Here is a 20,255-nt window from a genome sequence, read left to right as displayed (position 1 = left end):
GAACTCACTCTGTAGACCAGGCTGGCCTCAAACTCAGAAATCCACCTGCCTCTGCCTCCTGAGTGCTGGGATTAAAGGCATGCGCCACCACACCCAGCTCTAAGCTTCTCTTGATTTGTAATATACTGTGTAATATACTGTAATATTCTCTTGATGTTGAAATATACTGTGCAAATTTGATGAGCAGACTTGGTTGGGAGAGTGCTGACCTAGCAGGCATGAAGCCTTGGGTTCTGTTCCTAGCACTGTGCAAACTGGGCAGTATGGCACACACTTCTTGCATTCTAGCATACAAGAGTTGGAGGCAGGACAAGCAGAGGTTCAAGGTCATCCTTGGCTACATAGGGAGTTTGAGGCCAGCTGGGATATTCGAGACCCTGTCTCAAAAAAATAAGGACCTTCACAGTGGTCTGATTGTTGTACCTTCAGGGTGAGATGTGCTGTATTTATTTCGTTTAAAGATTGACCTATCTCTGATTATCTGGCTGTTTGAAATGATAGTTTGAGAGTCTTTCCAGAGCCATCAAATACTCCCACTGTTCTAAGAGTCAAAGTCTTACTTGACTTACATATCTACCATGGAAATCAGGTGCCTTCCTCCCTTTGTGTGAGACAGGGTCTCTTGTCTGCCCGGGGCTTCACAAAGCGGGCTATATCGGCTGGCCTGCTTGCTTCCAGGAGTCTACCTGACTCCCGTCTCCCGTCTCACCTTTGCTGGGATTATAGGTGTGAAACCACCATGCTCTGCTTTTTTTATATGGGTTCTGGGGATCCGAGAACTCAAGACCTCATCCTTTCTAGGCAAGCGCTTTATCAGTCTAACCATTCTGCTGGCACCTGGCCTTGACCTCTTCCCTTCTGTGTTCTTAGCTAAGTTACAGTGTCTATGAAGAGAAGGGGTGGGGGAGGGGTCTTGTTCTCGTTGCTGTCAGCAAGTGCACCACTGAGCATGCGCGCCTGGTCTAGAGATGGATGGCTCCAGTTCACACTGAAGGATGAGTTTTCTGACCGTTGCTTTGCATGTGGCTCAGGCTGCCCTTCACCTGGTGCCTGAGGGTGCTCCTGGGTCTGTTCAGGGGTGAACATTCACCCCTTTCCTGCCTTGCAGGAGGAGATCATCGGGGTCCGCACCAGGGCGGCTCAGAAGAGAACCACCTTGTATGGTGCGAATGTTCAGGCTCGGATTCTCCCCAGCCATGTGCTCGTGGAGAACCATTATATCAAATTTAAGATGTGGCATCTTTTATTTGAAAGAAGGTCTCCATGTCTGGGGACTATGAAGATATGGATGCCCTGCTTCCTGTGTTCATCCAATTGAGGGTGGAGGCCGGGCCTCCATGTCTTCAGTTACTTCACAGGGGAGTGTGACGAGATTAAGCCATATTCTTATGCTGGCATGGTAAGCCTGTGGCCCAACTTGTATGCTGGGGCTTTTGGCTTTCCTGTGTGTGCGTGCGTGCGTGCGTGCATGTGTGTGCGTGTGTGTGTGTGTGTGCACACGTGGAGGGTAGTAGCGAGCACTGAGCATTTTCTGTCATTCTCCCTGTGGTCCCTCGAGGCAGGGCACCTCACTGAATATGGGGCTGTGTCTTGGTTAGGCTGGAACCCAGCAAGCCCTAGCGATCTTCCTGCCTATGTCCACCTCCCCTACCCAAAGCTGGGACATCTGGGGGGACTCTTGGTTTGTGGAGGGTCTGGGATCTGAGCTGTAGCCCTCACATTGAGGAACTAACGCTCCTCACTTAATCACCATGATATCTCTCCAGCTGCCCCACTCCACCTTTCTAGACCCATTCTCCCAAAAGACAGACAGGGCGTCCCGAGTGGTGGAAAAACTGAACCCAGCGTCAGACACAACGTAGAAATCAGAGGAGAGCTACTTCCCAGCAGTTTTTAACACCAATACCCATTTATTTTAATGAAAAAAAAAACTCTGCATTCTGTATGGTCCAAGATGGAAACGAAGAGCAGTGTGTGTGGATCTCTGCCCACGTGATCTCACTAACAACAAAGACGACATATGACCCTACTGGTGGCGGAAGGCAAACTCAAAAGCACGGGGCTGACAGACTGCAGTAGAAAGCACGCACCTGTGTGCCAGTGCGTGTGGAGTTAAAACCTTTAGTGAGCAACAGCATTAAAATATACCAAGACACTTACCTTACTCTTGCTCCTGCTAGGCTCTGAAGCCCCAGGCCGCCACTAGCTTCATTCCATAGAAAACATTTTGGTATGAGCTTTGATGGTTCATTTACGGTTTGTCAACGGGAAGGTTACCCTAGTGGGAGCACTGATGTTCTTCTTAGCGTGACATGCTTACAGGACAAAACTCAATTCCTTTCCAGACATAATGAACAACTTTTTATTCTCAGCTTTGCGAACAACGGTAGTCACACGGAAGGGTACTTGAAAAACTACCTGGGCTTACTCTATTTTATGCCTGTATATAGGAAACAAACGGTGCGGATATGCGTGATGCGTGTGTACATGTGTGGGTAATAGATGTGCATACAGGATGGTGCCTGCTGGTCTCCTCATAGGTACACCACGATGACATTTGTACTTGTACATACACCGTGGAGGGAGAGGGTCGCCACCATGATCTGTGTCACCACAAGGACCGTAGGACTGTGGGTCTGGGGCAGTACAGTGGCAGATTCTTGCCCGTGGGAGAATAGTTCAGCCCTTAGCCTCTGATGGCAAGGTGCCTTGCTCTCCACTTGGGAGTCAGGACATCAAGCCATGGCATCTGTTGGTAGTGGGGTGTGGTGGCAGTCCCACTAAGCAGAGACTTCTTTCCCTTGCCTTTCCTCCCCACCCCCAACCTCTGGACCTGCCTGGCTGGTCGGTCAGCATTCAGTGTTTAGACTGAGCAGGCCCTTGCTATACAAGTGAGTGAGTGACAGACAGCTCACCTGACTGACCTTGACTGGAGGGCGGAGCTGTCTGAGCTTCCCCCTCCGCTGTCTAACCATCTCAAAAGCAGGCATCTCCTGCAGCCTTCTACACGAATACTGGGTCTATACACAGACAGATACCCATCCAGGTACAGATAGGAACCCACCACACAGCTGCGTGGGCGGGGCACTGGCTAGCAACATGTCCACACATCAGAAAAAGTAGTCATTGTTCCTGCTCCCTAAGGTCCAGTGACACGCATGATCTTTAAACATTCAGGGCAAATCCAGAGGGTTCCATCAATCAAAGGAGGCAGGAAGATGCTGTCAATTGGTGAGGTACAGATTAAACGAAACTGCAAAGAAAATGGAGGGGGTGGGGCAGTTGAGGCCTGGTTGTGAAGTCTGAGAGCTGTAAACGGCAATCTTCAGATTTGGATAAACTTGGTTTTTGTTTTTTTTTTTTCTTTTTCCTGTTGCTATGGAAACTTGGGAGTCAAGCTTCAGGCGTGTCGTTCTCACAGACCTGAGTGGAGAAAGGTACAGAATTAGGTTGGGAATATATCACAACTCACTTCAAAACACTCAAGTAAACCAGACCAGTGATTGACAGGCTCCAACACGAACTACGCTCCTCTGAACAGTATCTCTTTCTTTAGCGTGGCTTTTGAAGACAGGATTGTCTTGCTGGCTACATCTACCGAAGTTGAACTTGGGGCTGTGAGTAGAGACCAGCAGTACAGCAGTTCTTGGCATCTGAGGCCCAGCGCACCCCTCAATAAATAATAGAAGTTGGCTCTGAAAGTGCTGATGCGTTCAGGCATCAGGCTTCTTCCCTGAGAGCAACGGCAGCTGTCGACACTGGTCCATATGAGCCCGTGTGCTGATCATTAGCACAGATGTGCTGGGCTAGGAATACACTGAATGGAGCCCAGAGCCCAATCAATGGGCATCCCCTGTAGATACACCTCTCTCTCTTTCATCTATCTGCCTGCTATCTATCTATCTATCTATCTATCTATCTATCTATCTATCTATCTATCTATCTATCTATCTATCATCTATCCATTTATTTACCTGCCTATTAATCATCTACCCATCTATTTCTCTATCTTTAATCTATCAGACCTCCTTCTATCATCAGACAGATCTATTATCAATCAGACAGATCTATTATCTATCAATCAGACATCTGTCTATCTACCTAACACCTATCTTTAATCAATCATGTCTATCTTCAATGAAGATAGACAGACATCTCTCTCACATCTCTCATCTCTCTCTCCATCTCTTATCTGTCTGTCTACCTACCTACCTATTATTTATCCACCAATCATCTATCTGACCATATATATATTCTGCCACAGAGTGAAAGACTCATTGGTAGTTCTTGAAACACCAGATTAATTTCCCATTGCCGACAAGACAACTCCAGTCCCATGAACCTCGAACCCCACACACGGGTTCCCTCGACAGTTCTGGAAGTCACAAATGTGAAAGCAGTCTCGTGCATTTAATGCCAGTGTGTGGGCAGGCCTGCATTCTTCCCCAGGGCTTTAGAAAAAGAGTCACCTCCTCACTAGCTTCCAATCTACAGGCAGATGTGTTCTGTGACTCCTTGAAGTTCAAAGCCAACAATGTGGCATCTTGTCTCCCTGTCTCTACCTCCCTGTTATCATCCTCATATGGCTGCTCCTCAGCCCTCTTGAAAAGGCTGTGCGGTTATGTCAGGTTGGTCCTACTAATGCAGGGTGTTTATCCCCCCATCTCAAGACACATGACCTAACCATGTCAGGAAGGTGTTGAGGTCAAGTGTGTCGCTGTCAAGTAATGTGACTTGTTCATTAGCTCCGGGGAATAGGATGAGGACATCTTTGGACGTCCTACTCAGCCATCCACATGTGTGCAGCTCCATTGTCCAAAGATGAGACATCCTGTGGGCTGGGAGGACACGACCCACAAGTGGTACCCATCAATGGCATGTTTAACAGCATCCCAGTTTCTGCTCACGCTCCCCTCTCTCTGCCCATCTCAGCTTTGTGAACAGGGAGGAGCTTTGTCCTCAAGATGCCTAGATCCAGTTCCTTTTGCTAGTTCTCTCCAGCATGAGTTGTGCTGATTCCAGCCCAGATGAAGGACTCACCAGGCCCAACTATGGTGAAACTATGACATCCTTGGAGGTCATTGCAGAAGCAGTCCACCCACAGGCTGTCACTCATTTGGGCTTGGTCAGCTCTTTCAGAGATATCTTGAGTCCACCTCCAACCAGGGCCCACTCACACTTTACCTCCTTACAGTGTTCAGGTCTGATGCAAATGGTTATAAATCATAACTGTTTTGAAGAAGTGTATATAGTAAGGTTCTTTACACTTGCTGTTGTCTTGAGGCAGGTTACCACATAGCCCAGGCTGGCATGAAACATAGGGTGGAGCCCAAGGTGGCCTTCATTCCCTCAGTCTTTCTTTTCTTTTTTTTTTCTAAAGTATTTTTATTATTCCTCTTTACCCCCCTTTCCCTTCTCCCTCCAGCCCCACTCGCTCAGGCCCATAGTTTTTTGTTTTTTTAATTTGTTTCATGAGCCACCATGTGGCTGCTGGGATTTGAACTCATGGCCTCCAGAAGAGCAATCAGTGCTCTTAACCGCTGAGCCATCTCACCAGCCCCTCTCTTAGCCTTTCAAGTGCTGGGGTAACAGGTGTGAGCCACCATGTCCATCTCAGATTGTATACATAGTCTTTTTAGTGTGTGTATGTGTATGCATTTGTGTGTACCCATATGTGTACATCTATTTGCATATATGTATGTATGTGCAGGAATATGTGTTTCTATGTGTGTGTGCACGTGTAGGCCCCCAGAGGTCAAAGTCAGGTGTTATCCTCAATCATTCTTTACCTCATTTTAAGAGCTAGGGACTCTCACTGACCTGGGTCATACAGATTCAATTAGATTGCCTGACCAGTGAGCTCCCCAGATCCTCCTGTCCCTGGATTCCCAGTACTGAGGAAAAGGCATGTCCCACCAGGATAAAGGCATGCACCACCACTATGTCTAGTGTTTTATGGGGGCAGGGGGTGGATTTGAACTCAGGACCTTGGGCTTGTGGACTAAGCCATCTCTCTAGAGCCTGTCCCCTTTGGGTTTTTAAGTGATCAGAAGCCACCCATTCTTCTCGCTGCTGCCACACCCCTGATACCCACGAGTGCTGAGGGTGGGCACTAGGTTCCTCAACTTTGGTGCTCACGCGTGACATTTGGGGCCAGGTAGCTCTTTCCTCAGGTGCCATCCATCTCCTGCTCCTGAGGCCCTTTAGCCCTGTCCTTGCCTCTCTCCACTAGATGCCGCTAGCAGCGTCCTCCTTGTCATGACAGTGGGAAGTGATTCTGGACATGGCCAGCTGTTTCCTAGGGGACAGCTTGGCTAAAATAAAAAAAATGGGGGCTGAGTAAGATCCATTAAATTATCCTGCAGCCCTTTGTTTTTAAATGATAGTCTCCAATCCCTGTTTTAGGTCAATTTAGATGATCATGTAAATGATCCCACCTCCCCAGAGCTGCTGAGAGGATTCCATGAGGTAATTTATATAATTTATGCAGAGCATTTTGCTGCTGCTGCTGCTGCTGCTGCTGTGTGTGTGTGTGCGCATCACAAATCCCTCAAGGGCCAGCTATTGGTGTCCCTAAAGTCAAATGGCCTTGAAGAACCACAGTGTCTCTGCAAAGCCTGCCTGGCGTCGGCAGCCAGCAGAGGACAGCCTTTCTGTGTGGCCTCTGTCATTTAGGGTCTTCTCTGTGCCCACAGCGCATCTCACAACAGAAGGGAGCAAGGTGTAGAGGCACTCTAGGAAATTCTAGAGGGAGACAAACCTATCATTAGGGAAAGCAGCTCTGTAAGCCCTGCATTCAAGGGAGGGATCAATAGCAGAGCGAGCTCCCCTTAATACGGTATGGCTGGCAGCTGGATACAGCCGCCAATATTCACTTAAACTGGATTTTTAAAAATGCAAATAACATCTTAATAGAGATTAAATGAAAAAAAAAAACCATCTTTGGCTCATCTTTAAACATTCTAAAAAAGAAATCGTCCTTTTTTAAAAAGAAAAATATTTGATTTTACTGTGTGTGAGTGTATGTGTGTGTTTCTGTATGTGTGTGTATGTGTACATGCATGTGTGTATTCATGTGTGTGTGTCTGTGTATACATACATGCACGTGTACATGCATGTGTATGTGTACTCACTGATGCCAGAAGGGAGAGGCTAATCCCTGAGAGCTGGAGTTACAGGTGGTCTCGAGTAGTCTGACGTGGGAGCTGGGACCCCAGCTCTAGCCTATGACACAATAGTAAACCCTCGTAGCCACAGATCCAGCTCTTCAGCCTCTTTAGCTTAGCCCTGTGTCATGCATCTGGGAGTACACAGGCCAGAAGACAGCTTCAGGTGTCATCCCTGAGATGCTGCCCATCTTTCTCACTGGCCCAGGACTTGCCTTGTGGTCTAGAGTGACTGACCCTCGGGCCCTGGGATCCTCCTCTCTCCTCTGCCAAGCACCGCATGTGGCAGCTGCTGCTCCTGGCTTTGGTTTGTTAAACGTGCGTTCTGGGGATTGAACTCACAACTTCATGCTTGCAAACCACGCTCTTTGCTGAGCCAGCCCTCCTGCCCCCTGCTTCCTTACAGCATGCAAGCCGGTCTTAAGTGGCCCCCTGCCACCCCCAAACCCAGGGTCATTTAATTTTGAAACTTGTAAGATTCTTCATGTAATCCCCAGACCATCTTCTTGCCGTTTCTGGTGAACTAAGCCTAAAATCACAGTCAACAAGGTTTCTGAGCAAGTCCTTTCCTTCAGAGCTCTTTGCAGAGGTCCATCAAACCACAGCTGTACTTGGAACAGCAGCAACCACAGCACCATCAACAACACCACCACCAACAACAGCAACAACAGCAACAAAACAACAGCAACAACAACAACAACAACAGCAGCAACAAAACAATAGCAACAACAACAGCAACTACAACAGCAACAACAGCACCAGCAACAACAGCAGCAACAACAGCAACAGCTACAACAGCAACAGCTACAACAGCAACAACAGCAACAGCAACAACAGCAACAACAGCACCATCAACAACAGCAACAACAGCAACAACAGCACCATCAACAGCAACCCAGCTGTTTGGTTTGTAGGGAGGGCATCCACGGACGATTCATGTAGCCTGTTTATGCCATCAGCACGTTACTTACTTGGCACCACTGACAGTAATGATAATTTCATTTACATTTTTAAATCACTCTCCATGCTGTTAGTTTTATTTCCCCTTTGAAAAAGATGTCAGAGAAAGGGGGTGCAGAGCCTTCCAGTCAATTCTCGGTCATCAGAGAAAGCCATTTATACTGTAATAAATGCAAATGTGTGGTATCCGCTTCCATAACGGAGGCAGTCCTACAGCCAATGCTGGCTTCCCTGCCCGCTGGCTTGCCTGGGAACCTCCCTGAGCTTCGGTTTCCTTGTCTATAGAGTGGAATAAAATCATGAGGCCAGCAAAGGGCACAGGAAATAAGGTGTGGACATCAGAGCATCAGTGCCAGGCTGGATGACTCTGAATATTGTTTGAAGGAAGGAGGACTCAAGTTTGCTTCCTGTGCTGTCTGGTATCAGCTTCTCCTACAGCTGTTGTGGTTTTATGGACGATGCTCTAAAAAGCAGGTGTCGGCAATCTCTTTGTGAAAAATATTCGCCTTTGCCATTGAAATATCAAGCAACCACAGACAGAATGTACATAAGTGGATGGGGTTGTGCACTGATAAAACTTTATTAACACACACAGGTGGAGGGCCAGATTTGGCTACTATGCTGTATGTTTGAAGTTCATGCTTAAGTCTTTAATTAATTATTTTGTGTGTGTGTGTGTGTGTGCGCGCGCGTGTGTGCACGTGCTGGAATTGATCCTCTCCTTCCAGTAGGTGGGTCCTGAGGAATCAACTCACCCTGTCAGGCTTGGTGACAAGTACCTTTACCCATTGAGGCATAAGACATAAAACAGATCCTACCGGCTTACTTGCCCTTCCCTCAGATTCTTTCGAGTCTCATGACTGAGTAATGTCTGTGCTTTTGGGAAGTGCCACTAGCCTGATATCTTGCCAAATTTACTGTCTTGAACTTTTGCTATTTGGTTTCTATTCTTAGCGATGTTTAACCGAGGTTCCCATTTTATCCATGGTTTAATCTTGTAAATGTCTTGAATACCTTTCAGGAAGGTTGTTGTCATAAAAACTATCCTTATGGTTGTGATGTGGCACCTACACACCCGCCTGGACTTCAACTTGTGCAGCATCAGCAGCACAAAAACCTTCACACAGGGATCCTGAATTCCCTTTTCCCCCTCCCACTTCTTACTAAAGAGTCAACCCAGGGAGACAGTGCATGACCAGAGTGTGGATGGAACAAGGGCTGCCAGGAAGCTCAGGGGCCTCTGTGATAAGACAGTCTACTCGATTCCCACTGTGTGTTCATTATGTCACTCCGTGAGCTTTTGATGTGAGTAGATTTAGGAGTCACACTTCCAGCATTGGGGTTTCAAATGAAGTAGGGTCAGGGTATGGGTAGAGACATATCAGTTCCATTGACGTTCTGCATGTAGTTGGTGTGAGATCCACCCCCATCTCTGCAGCTGATACTACCTACACAAGGATGATCTGTAGGCTAATGGTAGCCATTAGTAAATCAGGCACCTCTACACAGACACCAGGGGTTGTCTGCACATGAAAGAGATTATCCCCAGAATCAGGACCAAGACTGTCCTCAAAACAAGGGACCATCAAGTGTGTTGCTTTTACTATAACCTCTGCCCTTGATTTCTGGTGTCCCATCTCATATGAAGCTGGATGAATTCTTACAGTCTTGTCTAACTTCCCCACCTCTATCTCCAGTACCACCCTTAGCCCTTTATCTGTTGATTGACAGAGACTATTTAGGAGAACATCCATTTCTCCTTCAAACTCTCACATAGGCTTCAAGTCAGGAAGACAACAAGTTCATCGCAGTCACAATTGAAGACCAAAGGACCAAGCTAAGAATGAGGAGCAGGAACAGAGCTGGAGGACTTAGTGGGAGCCTTGAGGATTGCGGATGGTAATGGCACAGTCGCCAGAGGTGGGTGAGAGGAAGACTGATGACATGACTCTGGGAGATGCAGAGCACAGACAGCCAGTGACACACTGTCAGGATCTCCCGCCTGAGCTCAGCCCACAGAGCTTCATACACTGCAAATGTCAGATGTCCAGATGTGGGACTCCTGTTGACCTGCCTACCTTGTCACCAGGATGTACTACACTGTGTTACCTCTACCAAATTTTCCTTCCGTGATCACACCAGTAATTTCTCAAAATTTAAATGCCAGGACCCCAGAGCCTTGTGGGTGGCAGAAGCTGATGTGAACAACTGCCAAGGTTAAAGCCGGACCAACTTCACCCCCACAGGAGAGTCTGGCAGTACACGTTCACTTCATTCTCTAATTTATGTTACTCAGCCGTGGTGGTTTGAATAGGAATGGCCCCATAGACTCATGGGTTTGAATGCTTGGCCCGTAAGGAGTGGCACCATTAGGAGGTGTGACCTTGTTGGAGTAGGTGTGGCCTTGATGAAAGAAGTGTGTCACTGTGGGGGCGGGCTTTGAGGTCTATACGTTCAAGCTAGGTCTAAAATGGCACACAGCTTCCTCCTACTGCCTAGAGATCAAGATGTAGAACTCTCAGCTCCGTCTCCAGCACCATGTCTGCCTGCATGCTACTGTGCTTCCTGCCATGATGATAATGAATTAAACCTCTCAAACTGTAAGCCAGCCCCAATTAAATATTTTCCTTTAGAGGAGTTGCTTGGGTTATGGTGTCTCCTCATACCGATAAAACTCCAACTAAGATACCCGCCAGTAAATCTTACTCAAAGTGATGTCATTGTATCAGACTTATACAGGTAATAACGATTTCATAGTTACTGAAAGGAAGCATGAGTTATAAATTTTCTTCCTTCCTTCTTTCCTTCCCTTCTTCCTTCCTCCCTTTCTTCCTTCCTTCCTATTATTGGGAAACAAGTCTCCCTGTCCAACCTGAAACTTACTATGTAGACTATGCTGGTCTTGAATTCACAGAGATCCACCTGCCTCTGCCTTCTGAGTGTTTGGATTAAAGACCAGACACCAACATTAAATCTATTAAATTTTAGGAATCAGACTGGTCCAAGGCTTTCTCAGAAGCCCTGATAAAAGAACAAAGGGAATGCAAGCTTTCTGCCCTTGCTTAGGGGCAGACTTGGTAAGGTCTGGTCTGTGTCTATGTCTGGCCTGGGGCTGTGTGCCTTAGTCTGGGTCTAGTGCCTCAAAGGAGTTGAGGTTTCCGTTCCTGGGAACTTGGCTTTCTTCTCTGAAGGGCTATGGTTATCTGAAGGGCTATGGTTATCTGAAGGACTATGGTTCTCTGAAGGGCTATGGTTCTCTGAAGGGCTATGGTTCTCTGAAGGGCTATGGTTATCAGTCCTGAGGCCACCAAGTCTGAGGTTTCCTGTGTTCTCTTTGCCAGCATTATCTGATTTAGATCTCCAAGGACCTTGACTTTCTCTCCTTACACATAGCACGTAAGATGCTGTACTTAATAAACCTGCATGGCACAGGCACTCTCCTGGTTCCAGCTTTGTCTTCTCTATTCCTCATTCCTGGTCCTCCCCCTCAACTCCCCACATTCAGGGCCCTTATTCTTGTGGGTTTTGACCCAGCCAAGGATTAAACACCATCATGCTTGGGAAAAATATATTTTACTATAACTCAACTTTCATCTCCTCACTGTGACCAAAATAAGGTACTGTTGTTACAAGGGGTCACAGGAGGCAGAGAGCTCTTGCTGGGAGCAGGGACAGGTTATAACCCCCAAGTTCAGCCACCCCTCTCCCCAGCAACCCATTTCTTCAGGTAGGTCCCACCTTAAACAGTAGCAATATCTGGGGATCAAGTGCTCAAACACATGAGCCCGTACAGGACATTTGCCATCCAAAACAGGATGGGAATAGCTTGCGTCTTTGGTAGAGCAGTTGGCCAATTTTGGTGCATTTAGTTCCAAGTGAGTGGCACCAATAGGAGGTTTTGCTTGTTGCCTGGTTTGCAAAATAGCAGAGCCTTTTCCAACATCTCCTTTGGCTGGCAGGAGACTACCCAGATGCCTTTAAAACTTGGCTGGAACAGTTTTACATGTGAGAATTCTAACCACACGGACACCAGCTAAAGATGTGGGGGACAGACTTCCTTGGGAAGACATATGGAAGAGTCAGGTGCTGTGTGGTGAGGTTTGTGGGTGCACATGCAAGCATGGGGAGCCAAGCAGACTTACCTGACAATAAGCTGAGGAGAGAGAAGAGCAGCAGCAAGCTGAGGCTGAGGTGCAGGGCCCCTGCCCCGTTGCAGTCCACTTTGGAGTTCTTGCAAGAGCACACCTGCACCCTGAGGTCCGTGATGTTCGTCATGGGTGGCTTCCCTGAATCTGTCACCATGATGGGCAGGTTGTAGTTTGCCTTGTTCAGATTCTGAAGAAGGCTCACGAGGGCGTGGGTGTCTGCAAGACAGGAGGTCCTTGTGAGAGAGGAGAAGCCCTCTGTGAGAGGTGGAGTGAGGCTCTGGGGCCTTGGTGTGCACAGAAGCCACTGTGTGCAAATAACGTTTAGTCATAGGTAGGTGAGAACGGAATCCCTGAACATTAAGTAAAATATACTCAGTGGCAACGGGCTGCATGGGATGAATGTTTCGGAGACAGTGTCTTCATAGGGACAGGTTCTATAATTTGGTGCTGCAATGATGGACTCTAAACTTTCTCAGGTAGACATTTCTATGCTCAGTCATACAATACAGTCTCATCCTCTGCCACCGTCCCATTCTGTCACTGGTGCAGAAAGCAAACTCAGATGGCACTGATAGCGGGAGAAGTTCATCACTGAAGACAAGGCAAACTCAGTTCATGCTGGGAAGGAAGTGGGCCGGGAAACCAGGCATCAAAAGTGCTTTGTAATGAGTAAGGTTGTTGGTTAGCGGTGGACCACATCTCAGTTCTACCCACCTGTGTGGAAAGGCAGGGGGAAAGAGAGGTTGCATGTGGCAGTCATCTTGAGTGAGGGGCACATGAGAATAGTATCAAAGGCAATGATGAAGACCAGGGCCTCTAGCAAGGCTGAGTCAAGTAAAGTCTGTAGTGTGCAATGGAGGGGGAGTGTTCTCAACTTCAGACTCTCTAATGGAAGGAGGCAGGCCAGAAACCTTCCAAAGTGCTGCAGAGAGTCAAAGGGAATGGAGCCCCCATCAGAGCCCCCAGTAGAGCCAGGAGAGGCTTGAGAAGCAGGAAGCCCCACCTGCCAAGGCTGAGGCTTGGCTTCTGGCTTCTCCTCAGCACCAGTCAGTTGCAAAGAGAGAACCTATGGGAATTGAAAGTTGTGACACATGACTCTAGTCTCCACACCTTGAGAAGCTGAGGCAGGAGGACTGTCAAAAGCTCAAGGCTAATTGGGCTACATGGCAAGAACATTGTTTCAGCCTCAAGATTAATTTTTTAAATTTATGTGTATGTGTGAGTATGTGTGTTCAGGTGCTCTCAGAGGCCAGAGAAGGGTGTCAGGTCCCTTGACACTGGAGTTATAGGAAGCTGTGAGACACCTGACATGAGTGCTGGGAGCCGAACTAGGGTCCTCTGTAAGAGCAGGAAGTGCTCTTAGTTACCGAGCCATGTCTGTCTCTATCATCTATTTATCTATTATCTATCATCTATCCATCTATCATCTATCTGTATATTTATCTATCTCTCACCTATCATCTGTCTAGTGTTTTTTTTAACTAAAGCAAAAAAGGGAACAAGAAGGACAAAGAGCCAGCTTCTAATGGGGCACTCTCGTAGAAACACAAGGAACACCAAATGGCCCAGGGAATTCTGGGGACACAGTAGTCACTAGAGTGAGGACATGATGCCTAAGGTGAAGAAAATTAAAAAGGAAGAAACAGAAGGCAGAACAGCCATGCTTGCACAGATACTCACAGACACACAGACATATGCACACACACATGCACACATAGAGACACATATACATACTAATACACACACACACACACACACACACACACACACACACACACTTGAAATCCCCTGTGGGAACCTATGGGAAGGAGAACAGAAGTTCCAACTGAATGAACCAAGGATGGCCATTTGCGGTCCCTGACTTACTGTTGATTTTGGAGATCTTCCAGACTTTATCAGGGATGGTCTGTTTATGAATCTCGAACTTGAAGGGGTCTGTATTGGGGTGAAGGTCCTTGTCTGAAGCCCCCAGAATGACCACGCTGAGGTTTCTGGCATCATCACAGACCTCAGCCACCGTTGGGTAAATGACGGGAGCGTTGTCATTAATGTCCTCCAGGGTTATCAGCAGAGTCCCGGTGCCAGTCGCAGGAGGGTTGCCTGTGGGAAAAGGAGGTACTTGTGAGCCACTGCTGTAGCAGGACGTTGGTCTACCAGGTCACTTCCTGGGATCCACACCTGGTGTGTTTTAATCATTATCTAGTAACAGTTTTACATCAGCTGGGCTGATGGTAGAAAATGACACTTTTGTCGGTTCTGTACTGGAACCTGTGATCCTCCTGCCTCAGCTTCCTGGGCACTGGAATTCCGCCCCACAAAGCAAGTCCTTTATACAACGGAGTCACATCTCCCCCCAAGCCCTTGGGTTTTGGAGATAGTGCCTTACTCTGTAGGTCAGTCTGGCCTCCAAGCGACAATCTTCCTGCCTCACCTTTCTCACTACTGGGATTATGGACACATGCCAACAAACTTGGTTTCCAGTGGTCACTTAGAAGAGTTAGCACCAATGTGTAGGCTGCAAATTGTAAGCATATACATTTCTCCTATTCCCATAAGGGTCAGGCATACCTCTCTAACCACAGTGCTTAACTGATAGTCTCCAAATGGTTGGTGGCCTGATGCAAATATTTACAACCACTTTTTATTACACTGTGTGTGTGTGTGTGTGTATGCATGTGTGTGTATATGTACACACAGGTGTGTATTCGTGCAAGTCAGAGGACAACTTGGGGGGGGGTCAGTTCTCTCCTTCTACCTTGTGAGTCCCAGGGATCAAACTCGGGTCACTGGACTTGTCACAAGTGCCTTTAACCTCTTAGCCATCTCCCCTGTCTCCCACCAGAGGTTTTAAAAGGGAGTTGTGGGGCTGGAGAGATGGCTTCGTGGTTGAGAGCCCTAGCTGCTCTTTCAAAAGACCCAGGTTCTATCCCCAGCACCCACGTGGTGGCTCAGGACTCAATAACTCCGTTTCCAAGGGACCTGTCTCGTCTCTCCTGGCCTCCTTGTGCACTGAGCATAGATGAAAGAAAGAGATTTTATATATAGGCAAACCAACCATAAACATAAGTGCCTTCTTAAGAAGGGGTGGTGGGACTATCTAACCTGATTCATTGATAGAAACCACACAGCTGTATATATAGAAGAGTCTCCACAGTGGATTAAGAGGAGCACTATATGGGTAGTTTGCACAGGGAAAATGCCTTGCCTTGGTGATGAGGCTTGGATGAGGGCATCAGAGAACCAGCAAACGCTGCCTAGGGACCGCCAGTCCAGGTGTGTTTGTTCTGATGGCCCCTCAGACTCCTACGCTGTACGGAGCTTGGGAGAAATGGTAGAGCGGAGTTCGAAACCTTCCTGGGAAAGCTGCAGGCTAGAGGTTGCCTGTCAGACTCCTGAAGCTCACACGGGGGAGCTGAACTGCGAGGTCAGAACACAATCTGGGGAGGCTGAGGCAGGAGGATCATGACGTCTCATCTAGGGTTCTTTTGCTGTGGTAAAACACCGTGATCAAAAGGAACTTGGGGGAGCTGGAGAGATGGCTCAGTGGTTAAGAGCACTGACTGCTCTTCCAGAGGTCCTGAGTTCAATTCCCAGCAACCAAATGGTGGCTCACAACTATCTGTAATGGGGTCTGATGCCCCCTTCTGGTGTGTCTAAAGACAGTGACAGTGTACTCACATATAAATAATAAACAAATCTTTAAAAAAATGAACTTGGGGAGGAAAGGGTTATTTTATCTTACAGTTCTAGTCCATCACTGAGGGAAGTCAGAGCTGTATTCTGGAGACAGGAGCTGATGCAGAAGCCATGGAGGGGTGCTGCTTACTGGCTTGCTCCTCATGGCTTGCTCAGCGGACCACCAGCCCAGGGATGGCCCCACCCACAATGGGCTGGGCCCTCCCCCATCAATCATCAATCAATAAAAAACAATGCACCACAGGCTCACATGGGGGACAATCTGATGGCAGCATTCTCTCCATTGAGGTTCCCTTCTCTCAGGTGACTGCAGCCTGTGTCTAGTCGATAGAAAACTAGCCTGCATGCCAGAGAGTCTGAGACAGGCCTGGGCTACAGGGTGAATCCTGCTTCAACTGTCTCCGTCTGTCAGAAAGAGAAACCCAGATCCAAACGAAACCCTGCATCCACCATAAGTAAGGAGAAGCTCGGGGTGGTGCAGGGAGGACGATGCAGGCATGTCTTGCTTTGTCCTGTTTTGTTTTCCATTAATGGGGAAGAAATCTGCTTGAAGGGAGATGAAGAGCGAGCTCTGAGCAGTGGAAACAGAGCGCCTTCCCTGGCCTGCTGGGAATTGAAATGTGTCAGCACCCAAAGACAGATGCAGAACGAACATTCAGACAAACAAACATGGAATAGGAATGTGTGTGATTAATCACCAGGGCGGGCTCTTCCTCACGGGGGCGCATCACCAACTTTTGTTAGAGCAACAACTTCAAAGAAACGCAGAATTACTTCACAGCCAGTTCTTCACTGTCAGCTTTAGCCATTTGGCTAAACTTCTTTGTTGAAAAATTATTTTCCTCTTTTTATTGAACTAATTGAATATCTCAGAAGAATCCATTACATATATTTTTTCTTCCCGCTCTGAATATATTATGAAGTAAAGTCGTTTGGGTAGAATGGATGAGAAGACATTACGGGTGTTTGAAATATGGCCAGAAGAATCGGCCTCTCATGAACTTAATTACAGGACTGTCTTCAATTTCCCATGTGTTATTACCCAGCCAGCTGGTGATGTCTTTTTCTAAGTCAGTAGAAAGCTAGTTACTGCGAGTGAGAAGAAAATGCTGGGTGAGCCAAAATCCTTTCTACAAGCTCTCTCCTGCCTCCCTCATGAACGTTATTTTTAAATTCATTGTATTTTATTTATTACTCTCTCTCTGCCTTTCTGTCTCTCTGTCTCTGTCTCTCTCTGTCTCTCTGTCTCTGTCTCTGTGTATGATGTGTGTATGGTGTGGTATGTGTGCATATATGTGTGGTGTGTGTTTGTGTGGTGTGCATGTATGAGTATGCTGTGGTGCATACAGTGTGGTATGTGGTGTGTGTGCTTGTGTGGTGTGTGTGTGTGGTGTGTGTTATGTGATGTGTGTGTGTGTGCGTATATGTGTGGTGTGTGTTTGTGTGGTGTGCATGTATATGTATGCTGTGATGCGTATGGTGTGGTATGTGGTGTGTGTACATGTGTGTGTGTTATGTGTATGCTGTGGTATATGGTATGTGTGCATTTGTGGTGTATGTGTGTTTGTGGTGTATGGACTGTGTATGTATGTGGGGTTTATGGTGTGGTGTATGGAGTGTGTATGTGTGTGTGTGGTGTGTGTTAATGTGATGTGATGTTTGTATGTATGTGTATGTGTACCCTCACTTGTGCTGTGGCACAGGACAACTTCTGAGAGTTGGTTTTCTTTCTCCTGTGGTTTCTGGGCACTGAACTCAGGTGCTCAGACTTGTATGGCAAAGGCACTGTGCTGTCACCTGTTGAGCCACCTGCTTCCTTAGCTTGTCTGTCTGGGATGGAGAGAAGTTACATCCAAAGTTCGGAGATATTCAAGTGCCATGTTCTGCCCAAGCCTCTTTGGCTCCAGTAGTAACCGGCAGTCCTGGGGCTTCTGGGTATTTTTTTTTTAAGGCATTTAGCTACTGCTGTTTTCTTCCGCACCAGCAGCCTCCAGCGCCTGTGGGATAGCTCTTTGTCAAGTCTAAGAACTCAAGCTTGGTTAGGACAGTGTCTCTTCTTCACAGACTTTCCATTTCAACAACAACAACAAAAAGCCTCAGTTTGAGCCAGCCACCCAGAATATACATATGGCAGACCAGCAACATGCCAGTCACCCAGGGTATGTGCGCGGCAGACCAGCAATGAGCCAAGAATCCTGGACCAGAAAGGAGCTGACCACACAGGATAGACTATGATGGACCCAGACTTGGCAGCTTTCAGGGAGGAAGCCAGTGGATACGTTCTCAGCAAAGCTTTGAAAAAAAAAAAAAAAGTCCCAGCTCTGAATGTGGGCTGGGGCTTGGCAGGGTGCGTAGCAGCTTCTGGATTGGTTGAGTCGGAAGCTGGAAGGATCTCTGAGATGTGAGCCATTCTGGTCCCCACTTTGGTGGTAGGGGACCCAGTGAAAACGAATGATCCCCATTCCAGAGGCACATGACTGCTTTCAACACTGAACATAGTAGACACACAGAGGGCTCTGTAGAGGCTGTAAGTGTCGAGCACAGAGATCAGCATGGGCTCCCTTAGACCTGTTGAGTTTAGGTCTCGTCCATACACAGTGTCTTCTCTTGATAAGTTTTTGTCCTGTACATTTAAATTTGACTAACTCAACAACTAATTAACTAACGTTTTGTTCTTTTGAGGTCTTACTGTGTAGGTTGTAGTGGAACTACTACACAGCTCATGTTGGCCTTGAACATGTGGTCCTCCTGCCTTGGCTTCTGAGTCCTGGTATTACAGGCATGCACACCATGTCCAGCTTTATCCTTCACTTTCTATTTCACATAATATTTACTATGCAGTTTCATTATTTTTTTTAAAATACAGGATCTCATTTCCAATAAGGAATCAAAAATCTGCAAAGTGTGATTTGGGCTTATTATTATTTTTTTCTTCAAAATATTTACTTCTCTTTATGTGTACATATGTGTGGATATGTGCACATGCATGGAGGTGCCTGCAGAAGCCAGAAGAGGGCGCCAGAACCCCTGGACTGGAGTTAACAGGTTGTTGAGAGCCTCCGTGTTGGTGCTGGGAACTGGACTTGGGGCCGCTGGAAGATCAGCCAGTGCTCTTAGGTACTGAGACATCTCTCCAGATTCTCTTTATTCTTCTTATCAATTACATCTTATGAGTTATTTCTTAGTGGTGTTACAGTATGGAGAAACTTGCCACTTTTATATCTGGCCCAGTGGCACTGAGAACATCCACTGTCATGAACCGACCCCTGTGCCATCTGGACTTCCTTCCCTTTCCGTTCCAAACCTGCATCAGCAACTGAACAGTTGGCCCACTAGATCCCTTCCAGATCCACGTATCCCACCCCACTTTCTGCCTTCATGAGCCTGAGTATTTCTGGCCCCTTGAGCAAACCATCTCATTATTATTTATTTTAATAATTATAATGTATGTGTCTGTACGTGAGTGTATGTACACATGAAGGCAATGCCCATAGAAGCCAGAAGAGGGCATCAGATCTCCTGAAGCTGGAGTTATGGGCGCTTGTGAGTGGCCTGATATGGATGCTGGGAATTGAACACTGGTTCTCTTCAAGAGTAACAAGCACTCTTAACTGTTGGGCCACCACTTCTCCAGCCTCCAAATCTCCTCCCCCCACAACCATGACACTTGACTAAGTCATTTTAGACATAGTTGGGGTTTTTAGCTTCCCATTCCCACTGTCTAACTGAACTGACAACATATTAGGGACACAGACCATGACAGAGCATGCAGAGTGGGACCCCCATGGCTGGATGTGCAGGGTGGGGACTGACCAAAGCCAGGCCTAGTGGTTCTCATGGGTCATGAGCTGACACCTTTACTATTACTGTCCATCAGGTAGAGTTGCTTAGCAACGGTGGATGGCTCTCAAGCTGTATACATAGTCCCTAGAAGTAACAGGGGGATGTGAGTTTTACACAGAGCCCGTGTTTGCTTAGAAAGCCCAGCAACATGGAAACCATATCTTGTTTTACTGGGATACTGGGTGTTGCCACTATGACTGGAGTTATCCCTTACTATCTATGTCAGACGATTTATTACGTGATTTTTTTTTTTTTTATAGGATCTAATTTCAGGTAAGAAATCAAACAAAAATCCCCGAACTATGATTTGGGGAAACTAATCCCTAAGAAAGAGGCCTTACCTTCAGCAGGGAGGAAGGAAGCTTGAGGTAGAGACAGGCATGGGTTGTTCCTCCTCCTCCTCCCCCTCCTCCCCCTCCTCCTCCTCCCCCCTCCTCCTCTC

The 20,255-nt window shown here is 47.3% G+C and overlaps 1 protein-coding gene across 1 annotated transcript in view; it reads right to left on the bottom strand.

The window, feature by feature from the left end:
- Nucleotides 1-2,348: 2,348 nt before the first annotated feature.
- The window catches only part of Cdh13 (cadherin 13), a 1,027,905-nt gene continuing 1,009,998 nt past the window's right edge, over nucleotides 2,349-20,255 (bottom strand). The window contains exons 12-14 of the mRNA XM_021220018.2: nucleotides 14,141-14,374; nucleotides 12,269-12,490; nucleotides 2,349-3,423 (exon numbers count right to left, since the gene is read on the bottom strand). Of these exons, the coding sequence (XP_021075677.1) occupies nucleotides 3,416-3,423; nucleotides 12,269-12,490; nucleotides 14,141-14,374 (464 nt within the window). The 3' untranslated portion in view covers nucleotides 2,349-3,415. The remainder of the gene's footprint in view (nucleotides 3,424-12,268; nucleotides 12,491-14,140; nucleotides 14,375-20,255) is intronic.

Source organism: Mus pahari, chromosome 20, assembly GCF_900095145.1.
Source record: "Mus pahari chromosome 20, PAHARI_EIJ_v1.1, whole genome shotgun sequence".
Classification (NCBI taxonomy): domain Eukaryota; kingdom Metazoa; phylum Chordata; class Mammalia; order Rodentia; family Muridae; genus Mus; species Mus pahari.
Note: the sequence above shows the minus strand (reverse complement) of the source record. Positions and strands in the feature narration are given on the sequence as shown.